At 42.1% G+C, this 18,225-nt stretch overlaps 1 protein-coding gene across 1 annotated transcript in view; it reads left to right on the top strand.

Annotated features, from left to right (window-relative positions):
* Positions 1-18,225, top strand: part of GLI3 (GLI family zinc finger 3) — a 209,126-nt gene that overhangs the window by 166,787 nt on the left and 24,114 nt on the right. Inside the window, 3 exon segments of the mRNA XM_009889427.1 lie at positions 987-1,203; positions 2,647-2,760; positions 3,976-4,116. Coding sequence (XP_009887729.1) covers positions 987-1,203; positions 2,647-2,760; positions 3,976-4,116 — 472 coding nt within the window.

An 18,225-nucleotide genomic window follows, 5' to 3' on the forward strand; every position in this document is an offset into this window, starting at 1 on the left:
CCCCCCCCGACTGTAAATTATTGGGAAATGTTTACAGGAGAATCTCATATTCCTGTGTGTGAAGATTTAGTTCCACACCATTTATTACTCAAGTGTGACACAAAGAATGCTTTGGCACTACCCACAGAATAGGTCCTTAGATGGCAGTGTAATTTCCTCCAAAGTCACTGTAGTCTGGGAAATACGGTGAAGTAATGAAGTGATGACAGGTATTAACATGCATAATGGGCTTTAATAGACATTTAATGTTGTTTAACTGGAAGAAGGAGAAGTGCTTTCCCATTGGAATATTTCTACATTGAAACTCATTGATCACCAATTTCAGAGGGGAAAGGTTAATCCATCAGTTTCTGTAACCAAACGGCACTGATGGAAATTCTTTAGGTGACATTCTGGATGAACTGAGCTTTCCATCTTTGCAAACAAATGAGTGATATGACAAGCATGGTGTTCAGAACACATTTAACCAATTGATTTTCTCTCTTCTTGTAATAAGATCTAGAGACATATGAAAGAGCGTAGCATGAGCCAAGATTAAAGGAGCTGCTTCATACACGCGAACATAGGGGAAACTGCATTATCAATAAAAGTACTATAAAGCATGTGGGCACCCATTCTTTTTCTTTATATAAAGTTTGTTATTGCAATAAATAGCTGTTATTGAACTGCTCACCTTTTATTTCAGTTTTTCTGCATTTTATTTTGGTTGGCTTTCTGTGGCTTCCTGGTAAACGTTAGGAAAAAATGTTATGTTTTGTTATGATATCGTTTTTGCACTCACTAGTAAATCCAGGCCAACTCTGGATTTAAAACCAGGATTTATCATCCTTTGGGGCATGACGAAAGATATGAGGCGGGGGCAGGGACCTGACTTCAGTTAATGTAAATACATCAATTATATTTTAAAGGTTTAATCTGCACGGTTCCATACTGTAATGACCCTCATCTTTTTCCTCCCTCTTCCCTCCTTTTTCTCCCAAATTCAGCCCTGCTCTGAGTTTCACATACCCTCCTACACCGGTATCCCTCCAGCAAATGCATCAGCAAATTATAAGTCGTCAGCAAACCCTAGGTTCAGCCTTTGGACACAGCCCTCCACTCATCCATCCTGCTCCAACTTTTCCTACCCAGAGACCTATCCCCGGCATCCCCAGTGTCCTGAACCCTGTCCAGGTCAGCTCTGGACCTTCTGAGTCCACGCAGGTGAGAGACAACGAAAGAAATCTTTGCACCCCATTAAATTAAAAATGAAATAAATGAAACAAATGACATTGTCTCGATGGCAATTAATCACTGCTGTCACCGAGACCCTTCGATAACAGTTTTCTTGCAGCTATAGCATTTGCAGTCCCTTTATTATAAATCACAGGAGTGCATGCACAGTTCCTGATTGGTAGCATGCTTTTTAGTCCTTATAAATATTTCAGTGTGCTGCAGCAGCTTCTCATTCCAAACTGTCTCTCCTGGATCTTACATGGGAACTTAGTAGAGGTGGGGAGTAAGAAAAAAGGGAAAACCACATCAAAACGCAAACACCTCCAAATCAGGCTGACTGTGATATACACAGGGTTGTATTCTGCCCTCCTCACACAGGTGTGAGTAACTCAGTCTGCAAGCAACAGAGGAACTCAAAGACAGTGCAGAGGTTTGAAGGTTTTTCCTCAGATTTGTGCAAAATTGGACTTGCTGAGTTTGAATGAATCATTTCAATAAGCCAAAGTGTATTCTCAAAAGCTGGAGATGTGCAGCAGTGAATCAGGACCATAATGCGGAGTTTATCACAGTTCGTGGTTTGCCTGTTATTAACTAGTGCTGTTTGTTTCCAGATGACCTGGGATAGGTTATTTATCAGTCTGGGAGCTGTTTATCTCCTGGCTAGCTTTTAGAAATGTAGAAGCAGAACATACTGCTGTAGGAAGCATATTGATTTTTTGTGGGGTCCATGCAAGTTCAGATATCTCTAAAAGATCTCTGGATTCCTACAAGATCCATTTGCAGGTGTAGATAATGGTGTTCAGTCTAGCACAGCAAGAGAAAAACAAGATTCTGGCCTGTTTATGTCAGCAGTAGTTTTGCTATTGACTTGGGAGAATCCAGGACTACGTCTCGAAATTTTTGGCTGAGTCTCACACTAGCGTTCAGTTTTTCTTCCTATCCACCATTACAATGGGAAACACAGTAAAAGAGCTGAGATCTTGTGTGTGGATGTTAAGTGCAAAACCTTTCCTCCAAGTGTGAAAAAAAGAAATCTTTCTCTTGTGTTTATTTGAATGAGTGCACAGTGATTTTGCTTTTCAAAATTGTCTTTCTGAAGTCGTCATTTTGTGGAAAATCAAGTTCTTCCTACCCATCCCTGTCCTGACAAAACCAGCACTGGTTTGTAGCAAGGAATTACTTCAAATGCCCTCCTTCCTGTTCCCTCCCTGCTCCATTACAAGGTTGAGTGAGGCAGCTCTTCCACAAGTTAATGCTATATAATTGAAGCACAACGTAATTGCATATCCAATATAATTAACAGGGTAGCTTCTCCAAATAAAGTTGCTGAGCAGATGCCGCATATTTTTGTTTGGAGCTACATATTTATCACAGTCTAATTTTGTCTTCTTTTTTGGGGAAAAAAAACCCAACCAACCCTGCCTGCAGCAGAATAAACCCACAAGCGAATCTGCAGTGAGCAGCACTGGAGATCCAATGCACAACAAGCGCTCCAAGATAAAGCCCGACGAGGACCTCCCCAGCCCTGGAGCAGGAAGCGTGCAGGTATGGCGGTCAGGTTGCAGCCATAAAGCCTTTCTCATCTCACTCCCAGAGGGAAAATGCACCTTGCCTGTAGCACGTGTTTCCAGGCTTCCTGCCCTCGTACGGCCCTTCATCTCGTGCACACGTGGGCGGCCTCAGCTCAGGGTAGCAAGGGTCGAAGGTGGGCAGTGAGGGGCTGCATTGCAGGATGAGGGCAGAGAGGAAAGAGGCTGACGGAGATGGAGAGGTGCCTCTGATCAGTCAGAGAGCGCTCAACCCTCTGTCTGCCATGGAAAAGCGAACCAGAGACATTGAGGTTTATTGAGGACGTGTTTTCTCTTCAGCCGGAATGTTTACACCATGTTGGCTTTTAGCTGGACTTAGCACTGTACTGCATTGAGGCCTCGGTGTCAGGCTCCAGTTTCATTTGCTATGCTTTCTATATGGTTTTAGTAGAGCGACTCCTCATTTACAGTGATTTGGGGGAGCTGAGAATCAGAGCCTTGATCTTGTGAGTGAATCCATGAAACCAAAGCAGAGGTCTGTCTAAATCCTTCAGCGGGTTTGAAATGGAAAAATAGCGTGAGTGCATAATCTGAACCAAATGTTTATGTTAACATCTGACCCTTACCCTGAGCACATAACAAGCTGGGGAGAATGAGGCACCTTGTGGAAAGTCAAAACGCAAAATTAAATACTCTCTCCCCTGTTCACCCCTTTCATGCACAGATCACAGGCAAGAACAGACTAATAAGTAGCCTGAAAATTACCAGTCTGCTCTTGGAAAGGTTTTGTGTGCAAAACCGTCACTGGATTAATGATGAAAACTCACTTGGGATTACTGGTGATCTGGTCTGTGTCTAACTGTAGTACTAAAGTCAAATTTAAATTAATTCAACTATATTGAATAGTGCCTTTTTCACTAGTGATGCCACTGAATAATAAGGGGAAAGTGTACAAACAGACCTGGTTAATCATGGGGAGAGGGAAGCCAAGCCGTTATGATTTGCTTTGAATTGAAATGTAAAGGGATTTTTTTTTAGAAATTCACTCTAGTGAGTACTTCTGGGGAGGAAAAATTTATTTTACACACATAGTCTGCACATGGCTTTTGGCTTACCAGGCCTGTTTTGGGCTTCTGTATTTCTTTTAATGCTGAAATAATTCATTTTTTTCCTCCTCAGTTTCAGAATTTCCTCTCTCCTCTCCTCACCCCTGTTTTTTTCCTCTCTCCAGGAACAGCCAGAAGGAATGACCCTGGTAAAAGAGGAAGGGGACAAAGATGAAAGCAAACAGGAGCCTGAAGTGGTCTATGAGACAAACTGCCACTGGGAAGGCTGTTCCCGGGAGTTTGACACGCAGGAACAGCTCGTGCATGTAAGTTAATGGTATTCAGGAACTGGGTTTTAAAACTACGTGACCTTTTCCGTGGGGGTCAGGTTCTCTGACCCCGTGCTGAGTCAAGTTTCTTAGCTAACAGCGCTGCAAACTGGAGAGGGGTTTATGAGTTTCTGAGAATAAAGAAAACTCAGAGCCACAGTGCTTGACCTGTTCAGTCAGCTAAAGCTTAGTGTAAAATTCAATAAAGTCTTCAATAGAGATTGTAATGGCTCTGATCCTGTAAGCCAGCAAACGCTATTTTGAGTTAGAAACTTTGATAGTTATTGAGTAATAGTAAGCTGGACATGAATTATTATTAACCTTTAGCCAAGTTTGATTTTTTTCTCCCAAAAGGGACTGTAACAGTAGAAACGGGTAGGGGGAATTCTTCCCCTTCCCTGAGGAGGGTTTTGGTATCAATTTACTGTTGTTTGTAAACTGAAGTGGATTATTTGGCTAAATACATGCAGACCAAGTTATTTCAGTCTTTTTAGCCAAAGCAAATTTTATAGTCTTTTTTTATGCTACACCAAATATTAGTTGTATCTGCCTTGTTTTTTCTTCCCCTCTACCAATCCTCCAAAATAAATGATTCTTACTATTTTGTAGTATTGTAAGCTAGAAAATGAATTATGGCAATCTAGAATATAACCCAGCAAGTACGATCCCCCCCATCTCCAACCTCCTTAGCTAACAGCACTTCTCTTTATTGCTCTCATCATAGGACATATCTAAACACTCTGAAAAAAGAAGAAAAAAGGAATTCCTAGTACAGATTAGAGAGGAACATCTTCAGCAAATGATCAGTATGTCAGAATCATATTTATTGTAGAAAACTGCTTAATACTTTCCTGGAGATTATGCAAAATCTATTGCATAATATGGCCAATACTACTGAAATAACTTGTTAAAAAAATATTTTTCCACCCAGAATAAATAAAAAATCCCCACCATATATTTCCAAACACTATGCAAAATGGTAAACTGATGCTGCAAAGCTGACTTCAGTAAAGCAATGCCAGCTTTTTCTCCCTGGATTGTGACAGCCTTTTGGTGTTGCAGTTATTCATCAATATGTATTTTCAGTATCTTGTTATTATTAGTAGTAGTAACAGTAACAATAGCAATAATAATAAATGAAAGATGATCGCACACTAAAATAATGGCAAAAATTTGACATTTTTAAAGAATCCTTTGGACACATTTTGCACAAAAAATACCTTAACATTTCAATAGGCCAAGATGAAATGTGAGGAGAGACTTTCAGTGTCATAATATCTTTTTGGGAAAAAATGCCATATGAACGGTTGCTGCAAAGAGTTGGACACATTTAAAAGATCAAGTGTTGGTCTTGCAATTGATTCCATGCAAAGAGACCGATTGACATCATCCGGGGCTCTGCACAGGCACAGTCTTTATATTTGCTAATAATTGTAAGGCTGAAGCTTTATGATGCCTGGCAAACCTTTCTCAATATTCAGAAATGATCATAGTGATAATAATAAATAACTTACACCAAAATATATGAAATAAAAGAGAAATTGGGAATGAAAAAAAGGAAGACTTTTTTGAAGTTTCAGACATAAAATTTAATTGAATTCCATTGTGCCTGTTAGCTAATGTTTTGTAGCTTCAGGTGAATTAAATTGACAGTGTGATAGTTTGGTTGGGTTTGTGTTGTTTTTTTTAAATGCATTTTTAGTTTCTGGTGTGATTTTTGTAGTGAATCTGACTGTACTATAAGGGTCAATAACAAGACTCCTCTGAAAAAAGTGTATTTCTTATGTTTCTACACGATGGCAACAGTTGAAATGGGTTTCTCTAGACATAAAGAAGGCAGATAAAAAATATTTCTATGACACAGGGAGTTCTTTTTGGCAGGGCTCGGGATTCAGCTATGTTATGATGGCATTTAAGATTACAAGGTGCAAGTCCTGACTTGATACCATGAAGACAATAAAATCATCATCATCATCATCACAACCATCATATTCAAGTAGCACAAATCACGCTGTAAGAGTCAGCGTGACTCAGTGATGGAGTCCTGGTTGTGATTTCTTTTGCTGCTCTGACAAGAGCCCTGCTGTGGGGACTTGAGCGAGTTATTTCTGTCCGGAATTGCAAAGGGCTTTAGACATCTAACTCTGTTTGAAAGGCTGGCCCTTCACCCCGGTCTGTCTCTCCCATATTTTGTCTGCCCTTGATTGCCACAGCCATCTGATGTACAGCTGCGGCGACTAGGGAAATGAAGTCCAGGTCTCCGTAGGGCTTCACAGGAGCGCAGTCCTGGTTTGCCTTAGGTGAGTGACTCTGGCAGAAAGCATTCAGTCCCTGAGCAGCAGTTCCGTCCTTGAAAATCTCCCCAATGATGTAGTTCATGTATGCCTCCTACCCAAATACTAGTGGGTAAATCCGAGTAGATACACATTGCCGTAACTGCACTTACCGCAGTGTCTTTGCTCTAGGTGAGTTCCTGACTTGGTGTGTGCATGTGTGCAGCTGAACTAGACACAGTGTATGAGACTCCGTGGCATGAGTACCTCCTTTACACAGTAATAGTTAGACTGCAGTAGCAGCTGGAGGCCTCATCAAGCCCAGAGTCCCGTAGTGCTAGACACTGCTCAAACGCAAGAGAAGGCATGGCCCTGATATGGACATGAGGTCTTCACCCTGCAGTTCCAGGGCTGTGTACATCGGGCTGTTCGTTGCCATTCGGAGGTACCTGAGCTAGCTTGTGTACAGGTAGGACTGTAGCTAGGATCATGCTATTAACCTTCAAATCTTGCAGCAGAGCTCTGCCACGTTGCCTCTCCTGGCTGCACGCACTGCTGCTCTGCAGGTGATTCCCAACCCGCTGGCAGACTCAGCAGAGCCTCGGTTGCTCCAGCTGAGCTTGAAGGGGTTTTGAAGTAAAATGGTGGACTGCCATCTGGGACATCAAAAGTATAGATAACTGTCCTCTTTTGTTGACTCTACTGTGGGGTAGTAATCATCAAGGCAGGGGCAACTGGCATAGATAAAGGCAATAAAGGCTTAGATTGCCCTAGCAAGACTCATCCAGATAACATCTGCCAGCTTCCCTATATTCCCTGGCACTCAGAAAGGATGATTGGCATGAGCAGAGAGCTACAGTTACGTGTTCAGAAGTTGGATGGGTGTGATACAGCCCTACATTTGTGATACAGCATCATATTGTGTACCCTCCCTGCTTGCCCATGCTATGGGTAGTCAAGTGAACTGTATAGTGAACCTAAGAGTGAGCTATGTAGACCTTCACAAAGGATTGCAAGAAACCTCTTCCCTGTCACCCACTTCACTGAGTAGGTCGTATGTAGCATGTATTCAGTAGCAAGGAAAATGCATTTGTATATTTGACTTGGAAGTATTTAGAGTATTCTTTCACCTGTACAACTCTCTAAACCAGTTCCCTGGGTTTTAGAAGTTCATCTGGGAAGAAGAAATTTATAAAGTGCAGAGTTTCAGGGAAAAAAAAAAAGGACCTAAAAAGCATTCTTGTACATCCTGATAAGGCTAAATTGTCAGAATCTACGGAGGCTAGCAATAAGTCTTTTAATGAATGTAGGGTTTTTTTTCAGGGGGATAAAGCCACTGTTTGTAGCCATACCTAATAGTAAGATATCATACCAAAAATGTCCGATGGCACAGAATAGACTTATCCAAGCATTGCATCCCAAGGCACTGGAATATTTGAGGAACTTCAGTGTTTAGGGAAAAAAAATAGAAGTATGTTTCTAGCTGTTTGTTTTGTTTCCTAAAGGGTTAGGTACCTCAGTGTGAATTCTCATCACACCAGGTTGAGCAGAGCTCGGGAGAGCTTTTCCACAATACACAATGCACACAGTTCATACTGTAGATGTCATTACTCCCATCATGTATAGGGTGTATACACAAGCATTTATGCATGTGTTTTGAAAGAGGTAAATATGAATTTGTGTATATTCTGCTCTTTCTGACACATCAAGATAGCTTTATTGTCTTTTGGGGAATGATGGGACCTGATTTACTTTGAAATCAACTGTAAGTGAATCAGATTCCAGCAATATCTGCATTGCAAAGTGATGGGTGATATAGCATATATGAAACAGTAAATACAAACATAGGAGTGTCTGAATATGTGATATTGCTTTAGAGCAGAAATTGCAGTTTTGGGCACACTAGTCAGCATTTGATGGCGTTTTTCTGCATTACATTCTGTAGCAAAGTCCTTCTGTTATTAGCGCAAAAGGTGGGCACTAGTGAAAGTGTGCTTAGCCCCAAGAGACATTGTTTTCTGACTGAATTTATGAACGGAACCTGGGCCACTGTGAATAAACAACTAAAAAGCTACATAAAAGAATCGTTATTGACCCACCCAGAAGGGTTTAACACCATGATTTTGGTGCAGGAGCTCTTATTTTCAAGCGATATGTGCCACTTAGAATTCAGCATGGTTAAATTTTCATGATACGTACACCAAAAGGCAAGGTGTTAAACCATTCAGACGCTCTGCCTTATTTATAGCACCTATCCATCCTTTTTTCCCCCCCTCTCTTACAGTTAATAGAAAGATTCATGATTCTTCATGGTTGTCTATCTAGCGTCTGACAGTACCGACTGCCCTGCTAAAGCAAGTCACTATCTATAATTGATATCCTTCTATGGAATAGGGTACCGGCTGCAATTGAAGGGTTTTGCTGAAAGCTCTTAAATCCTGACAAGTTCTGCCCTTGTTCTGATTCAGTCGCTGAGCTGCACTGCTGGGATCCCAGGGTTATTTGAAGTTGGTGCAAAAGGGGTGCCTGTATTGCACGTTTGCAAATCACAAAGTTGGAGAGCAGCGTTAGAGCCGCCACTGCGTTTGCCTGCCAGGTATTCTTATTTACATTGCGTTGCGCTCCTGAAAAGATTGCTTACATTACTGTTTGAACATGTGTATTACAGGTTTTTTTTCTTTCCCTTCTTCTTAAAAAAAAGGATCTTATTTATTTTAAAGCCTCAGTTTGCTGCTGGGGTCTTTATCGTTCAGCTGTTTAATTAATTTCTCTGCCCAGCGAGATATTATAATTGGGCTTAGCTGAGCTCAAGTTTGTTTTAAATATGTGATAAATGCACTTGAGCGCCCAGAAGCTAATAAGATATTGTATATTTTTGTAAATCTCCTTTTTTTGTTGCAGTTTGTCTTTTTTTTCCCCCAGAAATCAGTTTAAGAATAAAATACTGCAAAAGGGTTAGACGCTAAAGATAAAAGTTTGTTTAAGAAAATTATCCTTCAAGGAAATGACTGAAGTTATTGTTAAATATTAATACAATGGCAATCAGAAAAACGCAGTGCTGCCTATTTCTCATCCCCCTTGCTGTGTAGCCTTGATGATAATTATTTTTTATTCAAAAACATGCTTGAAGAACTGTAGAGCTATTTTTTTGTTAGTGTTTTCTCCTTAATTGTACAGCAACAAAATTCTCTCATTGTTGTTACATTTGATTAGATGAGATCAAGAAGCCCCAAACTGACAGCAATGACTTGCATTCAGGATTTCATTTGCTGAGGTCCTCCTGCCTATTTGTAAAGCCCTGGTGACTGGAGCACTCCCCCAGCAATCTCCAGGGCAGTTGCTGTAACGCTCCACCAGTCTCCCTTGTCACACCAGAGGGAAGTTTCTTGTGTTCCTCAGGTACCCACATGTTCCCAAGGTAGTCGCAGCGCACACAGGATACCCAAAAGAACCATCATGCAAAGTTCCCTGACTTGAGTTTCTTAATGTTTTTACCCTCTGCAGCTACAGAATAGAGCAGGTTCAGCTCTGACCGGCAGAAGTTGGCCTGCCATCCATGGAGACCTACGTAAAACCTGGGCTGTGCCCGCACCCTGGCCCAGCTCAGGTTTTGCAGCATCTATCATGACATGAGGTGCCTTGATCAATGATGTACACCTCGAAACACTTAAGAACATGTCTGATTGGAAGGTGAGGAGCACACCACTCTCTGAAGGACTAGACCTCTTTGGAGTGGGTCACTTTGGATGCCCAGAAATAAGGACGCTCAAAGTGAATAGACTTGAAAATCTCACTCCCTCTGCTACCATTGCTGCCTTTGGCCTGTGGCTTCTTCCTCAGCCCCTCTCCTGTAGGAGAGGTAGGCAAGGACTGAAGAGAGCTTCACCTCTCTTCTCTTAAAAAAGATCCAACTGCAAGAGGAGGATAAGCCAGATGAGAGCAGTTCCCTGAGTAACAGCTGCAGTGGCAGAGCTGTAAATGACCCCGAGAGTCACGCATTGCCCACCGCTTGCAGGAGGAGAAACTGCCCCATGGGCAACCATCCCCGAGCTGACAGGATGCTACTTGCAGCTGTGTGTGTAGGCATCTATGCCTGAAAGGAGGCGATTACACACAGCTGCCCCCAAAAAGGCAGATTATCCACTGTACATTAGCCATTTCTCCTCTCTGGGCGCTGGAGGTGTCCTTGCCAACTGTTCATGATGCAGGTGAAGTCTCAGATATGTGAAGGAAGTCCCTTCACAATCCCAAAGGCATGTAATTACACATCCCAGTTTGCATGCGTCTCCAAATATGTGCAGGGGTTTATTTAATTTTTAATTCTTCTTTGCAGAGGCAGTTTTCAGTGCATTTTCATTATAGTTTTATTTGGCTCCAGTGCAGTAACATGGTGAAGCTTCAGCCTGTTTGCAGGCTCATTGTGCGTGGCAGTGACAGCCACTGCTCTGAAAGGTACAGAAATGTTTCCTTTAAATTGAAAAGAGTAAGGAATAGATAAGAACATGAAATCCATTATAGTAATCATTTTTTTCCTGACAAAAGGAGAACATTTTACGTATGACAGCAAGGGGGAGGGTTGTTGGTGGTTTTATTCTATTTCATCTTATTTTATTTTTTACTCAGTGGTGTCTGGACCCTAACCCATATTCAGAGAAGCAACACTGGGGACAAAAGAAATCATCTTCAAGTGAGACAAGCTCAGGGCTTGGGACAACATGGAGAAGGCAGGGAGTTGTTTCAGAGGCAAGCAAGTGCCACGGAAAGGTTTTTTCCCAGTTTGTGCATCCCCTCAGTATATTTGATCTTTGTAGCTGTGACGGAACAAGGGGGAGGAGAGAGAGGGAGGAGAGATTATAGCAAATAATCATGAGAAACATCTGTCTGGAAGTTTTTAGATTTTGAAATCTCCTCCTTGCTGCCTGTTTAAAGGCTGAGTTATGACACCACCTTATTGTGCTGGATTATGGGCCCACAGTTTCAAACTGTGCCAGAATGGTAGCATCATTCATAGGCCAGCAATTAATTACATGGCATAGGAAAGCTAGTAAGCAGACCTGTGTACCTAAGTGCATGTTCTTTTTCTCTTTGTTTCCATATGGGTGCCTAACACAGACTTGTTTAAATGAAGCAAGTCTTTAACCCCCATCGAAGGTAACTGTATAAGTACTGTCGGGTTTTAAGGTTAAGTAACCGCAGACGGACCTCACTGCTGTTCTGTAGCCTCAGTAGCCCTCGGGGTCTGGCACGGCCCCTGTTTGCCTTCCCAGCACATCCTTGCTCAGCGCCAGCCACCGTGATGCCCTCTGCCTTCCAGCAGTGTTAAAAGTCAGCACTGCTACCTTGTGAAGAGATCTCATTCACTCTGGGCTTGACCCAAAGGCCAGCTGTGCTTTGGCTTAGGTCCTCTTAAGCGCTCCACTACACAAGCGCATCGGCAGTTCCCCTACCTGGAGTCTGGCTTTTGATGAATCACAGAGGAGAGGGGAGAGGGGGGGAAGTGGGGATTTCTTTTTTTGATAGAGAAAGGTTTACAAAAAAATAAATCCACCCTAATCTGTGAAGTATTAAGAGGGGATTTAGAGAGAGAAATGTAATCATTTTTTAATTTTAATTCCTCTGTAATTAGCATTTCTTTCACAGCATTAGGAAAACTTGTTGTTAGACTGCTGCTGCTATGGCTACTGTCAGTATGAGTTGCTGAAGTCATTGTCTTTGAATTGGTGTCACTGAAAGAGGTTGCTAAACTATGACATGTCATTTAAATAGTGCTTCTTTTTCACTGTTGTGGGTGGGGATGAACTTTGCTTCTCCTGCGGGAGAAGTTACTCCAGTCATTCAGATTGAAATCGGAACAAGTGGGCACTTGAGTGGAAAGGGCTGTGCATGGCTGGGAGCAGGGTTTGGCCTCTGTCCGTGCTTTTCATCACAAAGCACTATTTAGGTGGTTTGTCGATATACATGCTTATTTGAAGTGTTTATTTTCCCTGAGAGTTCAGCTAGTGAACTCTTCCAGGTTAGTGATGTTTCATAGGTGACTTCCAGTTTTGGGGAGAAGTGCAGGATAAGAAACTGCCAGCCAAGTCCCAAGGGAGCCCGTGCCGACTGAGGGACAAACACATAGGCAAGAGTAAAGCTGCACAGTGAGTTGGCTCTTCGGCTCCTGACTCTTGTAGGCATATGATGAAAGAGAGAGAAAAAGGAAATCCCTGCCTGCTTTTTTTTGCTGCCTCCGAGCTGCAAGGAAGGTCGGGCTTGTGCATTGGCTCCAGGCACCTTTCAGTCCTGACCAACGGGCCAGGACAAAGCAGATTTCGCCAGGACGGAGCTGTGGTTTCTGTGCAGCTTTTTCCTGCCTTGCTACTGCTGACTATGTGATTTGCTGTTATGTAGCCTGTGTTATTACGGTGAATCAGTGGAAGATCTGTCTGAAACCTTCTGGAGTCCCCTGTTCGATGTTGTGCGTCTCTGCACTGCTTTTGTCGCCTCCCAGTGAATGGGATTTTACCCGTTGTGCAGCCCATCTTCGTATCTTTGTCATAAGTGCCGTGTTCTCCCTCTTAGCTGCCCATATTCTACCCAAAAGGTTTGCCCATAGAAACCTGAGTGCTGGCCCAGCTATTGCACGTGGAAGTGCTTTTTCTCAGACAGAAGTGGCAGATCAGAATGCACAAACAGAGGCAGGGTCAGGCAATCTAAATACAGGCGTATGTGCAGCTTTGCTATTTGGTTTTGAGAGGGCTGGGCTGCATGGATTCATTTTTTGCGGTCTCTTTTGTTTGTGTAACCTCTTAATAGAAAGAAAAGAAAAAAGCAGACGAGCCTTTTATCGTGGTGAAACAAATTTAGTGTTTTCCAGTGCTTAAACTTTTGTGTGAGCGTGACTTTTCTTCAAGGTGTCGGGTGCCTAATCTATAAAATGAATGGGTGGTGGTTTTGTCAGGAGTGGGTCCTCTGCTGGCTTGCACTGTAGGTATGAGGTCTGCATATACCATTCTTACGTGTATTGCAGGGCTGAGATGCTGCAGTTCTCCGTGAGATAAAGTAGTCAAGCTGAAAATGAAACAAAGCTCTAACTGTATCCCTCCTTGTGTTTAGCAGAGATAAACTACAGTGGAGTCTCAGTGCTGCTCCGTTTGGCTTCTGGCAGCAGCTTTAATTGGTAAAATGCAGATTTTTTTTTTGATCAAGAGAGGATTATTCTTGTTATCAGTCTGGAGCATCTTATTTCAAGATGAAAAGGCTTCGCTGAATTACAGATGCCAACATTTTTACAAAGCACTTTGGCGATTGACATCTCAAAGAGAAAGTATGATTTATTAGCCTATAATGGCTAACACTGAGCACTGGGCTAGGTCCCACTGATTTGTGAAATTGCTTAATATGAATTGCCTTTTTGTGTAATTCAAGCCCCAGGTTTTTCAAATAAACTTAGAATATAAAGTGTAAGAAACATTACATACCTGGAAAGGGAAAAGGGTAATGGGGCTGTGTAGCTAAAAAGAAAAGAAAGGCAAAGGAAGAAAGGGAGAAAGAAAGAGAGAGAGAAAAAGAAAGGGAAGGAGAAAGAAAAAGAAAAAAGAGAGACAGAAAGGAAAGAAAAAGCAAGACCTACTTCTAAATCCATCTTGGTGGTGCTTTTTTACAGTAGTTTGGTTGATATCTTGGCAGGGTAAAGATTAATAACAAGCCTTGTCGCTATCAGTACCTGCTTGTCGATTCTCTGTAACAGGGCTGTCTGTTCAGCATGGAAATTATTGATTAAATAAAAATTGCTATTAGATTGTGATGTGATCCATAATCACAAACAATGGTGGACATTCCTCTTTCAGATCCCAAGCCATGCATCAAGTTTTTCCTCGCAGTAATTTATATTGTGCTGACACTCGCACCCATTAGGCTTTTATCCTCTCCTACATGTGTCAAGAAAGCACTAAAAGAAAGAACAGCAGCAGCACAGCGGCAGGTAGGAACTCACTAAATTTTCAGAGAGAAGCACAACGTAGCTTTGCTTCTAGTTAGCAGCTTAGCCCAGCAGTGATTTCTGCCAGATGAGGGCAACACCCCTTGAATTCAGGGACATCTTTCAGAGTGTTTGCAGTGAGAGCAAGAGCTTGCTCCATGGGTGTTCATACCTAAAATTCCTACTGCCCTTTTTTCCTTCTGTTATTCCCTTTGCTCTGGTTTTATTTATGATCGTTGCTTAGGGTACACCCAATGTTAGGTGCTCCGGGTCAGGACAATGGGGAAAGGGGATGCATCCAGGGAGATACAATATGTTTTTGTGGGGTATTTTTAGCATTCTGGAGCGTGAAGTGGCTTTCCTGTATGTATTTAGCTCTGATGCTTCCTAATTTGAGGAATCCAGGATTGGAGTGCTTCAGTTAAGACTGCATCACTTTAGGCTGAGTTAATTAAAAAGATAGTATCTCACTGTTCTCTTCACAACACATGTGAGCACGGTACCAACTTTTTCTTCCTGTGAGAGTGTTTGTCGAAAACTGAAGGAAACTTAGTCAAAATGTTTTCCAGAGTGTGACCATTTACAGGAATTGTGCCCACACAGCTTCTCCGTCTCATTGTCTCCGAAGACTTAAACAATATATATTTCAAAACTGATCAAGCCCACCTGGCCTGGCTGCCAGGGAGAAGCATTCCTGTAGTTCTGAACTGTGCACTGTAGATTGTTCTGCCAGTTACCAGCACTAGGTGGGATTACTAAGAGAGTTTTATACCTCTGTATGAAAGCTGAGAATGTAGAAGCTTAATACACTGTGGGTACGTGATTTTTTTGTAACTGTAATTTTTCTTAAAGTTAGTAAAATTAAGGCTTTATCCTTTAAACTGTTATCAGTGCTAATTATGATGTATATTTCTGTGTCTCACTACTGTTGGGGTAGTTTTTGCATCTTTTTCTTGCTCGTAAACCATTTCCAATATTATCACAGGTGATCAAGAAAACTATAACTGCAGTATTTGACCATTTGCCACATTACACTCATCTTAAAGAGTGTTTAACAGTGAACTTATCTTACTTCATTATGCAGGGCAAATATTAAGTTTTCAGGCTTGGCCACTGTCATTTAAATCAAGAGACTACTTCATTTTGCAAAGCCGGAGCATGTGCCTTGCACACCTCCCTCCAGTCCAGCCACTTTCTCTGCGTGGATTAGAGCCAAGGGATTACCAGCCAGGAAATTAATTGCCAAGGGGATTCCGACACTTACGGTTAGTAAAAAAGCCTGAACAAAGAAGTGTGTTTTATATCACATTCTGTAGGCGCCAGGCTCCGACTCTGATAGTTTTTGGATGAGGGAGAGTTACAGAGATAAAGGACTGCCCTTTGGTTTACTCCGGCAGACTTCTGGGGCTGACTGCCAGCACAAGTCTGTCCCATTCAGATGGTGACACAATGGTATGTAGGAGAAGAGATGCATCTTTGAGATAAACCAGACTATTTAGGATTGATTTTTAGTTACAAGAAACACCTCTAAGTTCACTGCAAGTCAATTAAAGTTTGTGCATGGAATGCTGGGCAGAAACAAAATTGGCCTTGGCTCTTTTTGAAGTGCATTAGGTGATACCCCCATGTTCTACTAAGAGATCCTGTACAGTTTTCATTCCAACAGCTCAGACATATGTCTGTAGTCTAGCTACAACACAAGACCGTCTGTGGTATATACGAGAGAATAGAAAATGTTATCCCCTGGCAAGAGAGAGATGAAAGAAGGTATCTCTGTTGTCGCTCCCTGGAGCATTAAGGGTGACGAACTTCTAACATGTGACAGACCTTTGTGTCCTGGTTTGAGAGACACAGGATTAATTTCTTTTTCAGTAATTTTACTTTTCAGTAAGGTCTCTTCTAATGTTAGGGAAAACTGCATTTTAAGAAGACTCTGGTGTCTGAAGTTGTGAAAATACTTACTTTATAGCCAGCTATGGTGTGTGGGTTTCAAGGTCTCAGTGTTTTCAAGCTAGGCAGGTGCAGGGATGAGGAGGAGCGAGACCTGGGCACTTGACCCAAGCTGGCCAACAGGATTATTTCATACCATCAATGTCACATTCAATATAAATTAGAAAGCTTGCTGAGGAGTTATCCCCTCTTCCTTGATGGCTGCCACCCTGAGAACCTCTTGCCCCAGTGCCAGACCCCTGAGGCCTTCTCCTCCTTCTGAAGCCGTAGTGCTCCCAGTCCGACATTTGCTGTCCACTGCTGGGAGTGCACAGCTTCCTACTGATAGAACAGGCTGAGTATAATCCTTGTATGTTTTATAGTTGATGTTAGGATCAATACTGGTTCTTCAATATTATTAATGTTAATTATTTAGTAGCATTCTATTAAACCTGTTTATATTTCAACCCCCATCTTTCCTTGTTTTTTCCCGATTCTGCTTCCTGCGTGGGGAGGGGTCATCAGGTGATAGAATAATTGTCTAAACAGCAATAAATTGTTGTGGCTTCTTCAAACCATAACACGTTGCTAACCCCGACTTTCCTAGGATGTGATTGGGATGACCAAGCCTAGCACAGATGTGAAAGATAAATTCTAAACACATGCCCAGTGGAAAAAAGCCGAGGGAGGTCTCAGAGGAGTGATAAACTGCTTCACGGGCTAAAGCTTGTTAGAAATGTTTCTTAGAGATGTTAGGAAGGAAGTGCCCGAAATATCTTATCCAGTTCGGTCATGATGTCATGGCTTTAACACACTGCTGCTTCTGTCACCCACCAATGTTCTATTAATTCTACCAGGATCTCCTTTGTGATGAAACAAACCTTAAAACATACATCATCAAGTAAAGATTTTGGTAGTGCTTATCACTGCCATCATTTTTCTTTGTATTTTCTGTGAAAAGTGGTCTGTGACACTACATTCCTGACTTTTTTAGGGGTTTCTATGCATTTCATTGCAAAAAGTGGATCAGGCATTATCTCCTAATCTGAACTGCAACTTCTGTAGTTTATGCATAAGGAGACACTAAGTGCATTTATTGGAAAAAATCCTGCTATTGAACAGTCTCTTTCTGCAGACAAAGCATTAGTGTTTTTCTCATACAGGCAATTTGGATGTGTCCATGTGGTAAGCATAGAAGACTCTGGTGTCTGAATTTGTGAAAATACTTACTTTATAGCCAGCTATGGTGTGTGGGTTTCAAGGTCTCAGTGTTTTCAAGCTAGGCAGGTGCAGGGATGAGGAGGAGCGAGACCTGGGCACTTGACCCAAGCTGGCCAACAGGATTATTTCATACCATCAATGTCACATTCAATATAAATTAGAAAGCTTGCTGAGGAGTTATCCCCTCTTCCTTGATGGCTGCCACCCTGAGAACCTCTTGCCCCAGTGCCAGACCCCTGAGGCCTTCTCCTCCTTCTGAAGCCGTAGTGCTCCCAGTCCGACATTTGCTGTCCACTGCTGGGAGTGCACAGCTTCCTACTGATAGAACAGGCTGAGTATAATCCTTGTATGTTTTATAGTTGATGTTAGGATCAATACTGGTTCTTCAATATTATTAATGTTAATTATTTAGTAGCATTCTATTAAACCTGTTTATATTTCAACCCCCATCTTTCCTTGTTTTTTCCCGATTCTGCTTCCTGCGTGGGGAGGGGTCATCAGGTGATAGAATAATTGTCTAAACAGCAATAAATTGTTGTGGCTTCTTCAAACCATAACACGTTGCTAACCCCGACTTTCCTAGGATGTGATTGGGATGACCAAGCCTAGCACAGATGTGAAAGATAAATTCTAAACACATGCCCAGTGGAAAAAAGCCGAGGGAGGTCTCAGAGGAGTGATAAACTGCTTCACGGGCTAAAGCTTGTTAGAAATGTTTCTTAG

The sequence above is a fragment of the Charadrius vociferus genome, unplaced genomic scaffold (genome assembly GCF_000708025.1).
Source record: "Charadrius vociferus isolate BGI_N301 unplaced genomic scaffold, ASM70802v2 scaffold97, whole genome shotgun sequence".
Classification (NCBI taxonomy): domain Eukaryota; kingdom Metazoa; phylum Chordata; class Aves; order Charadriiformes; family Charadriidae; genus Charadrius; species Charadrius vociferus.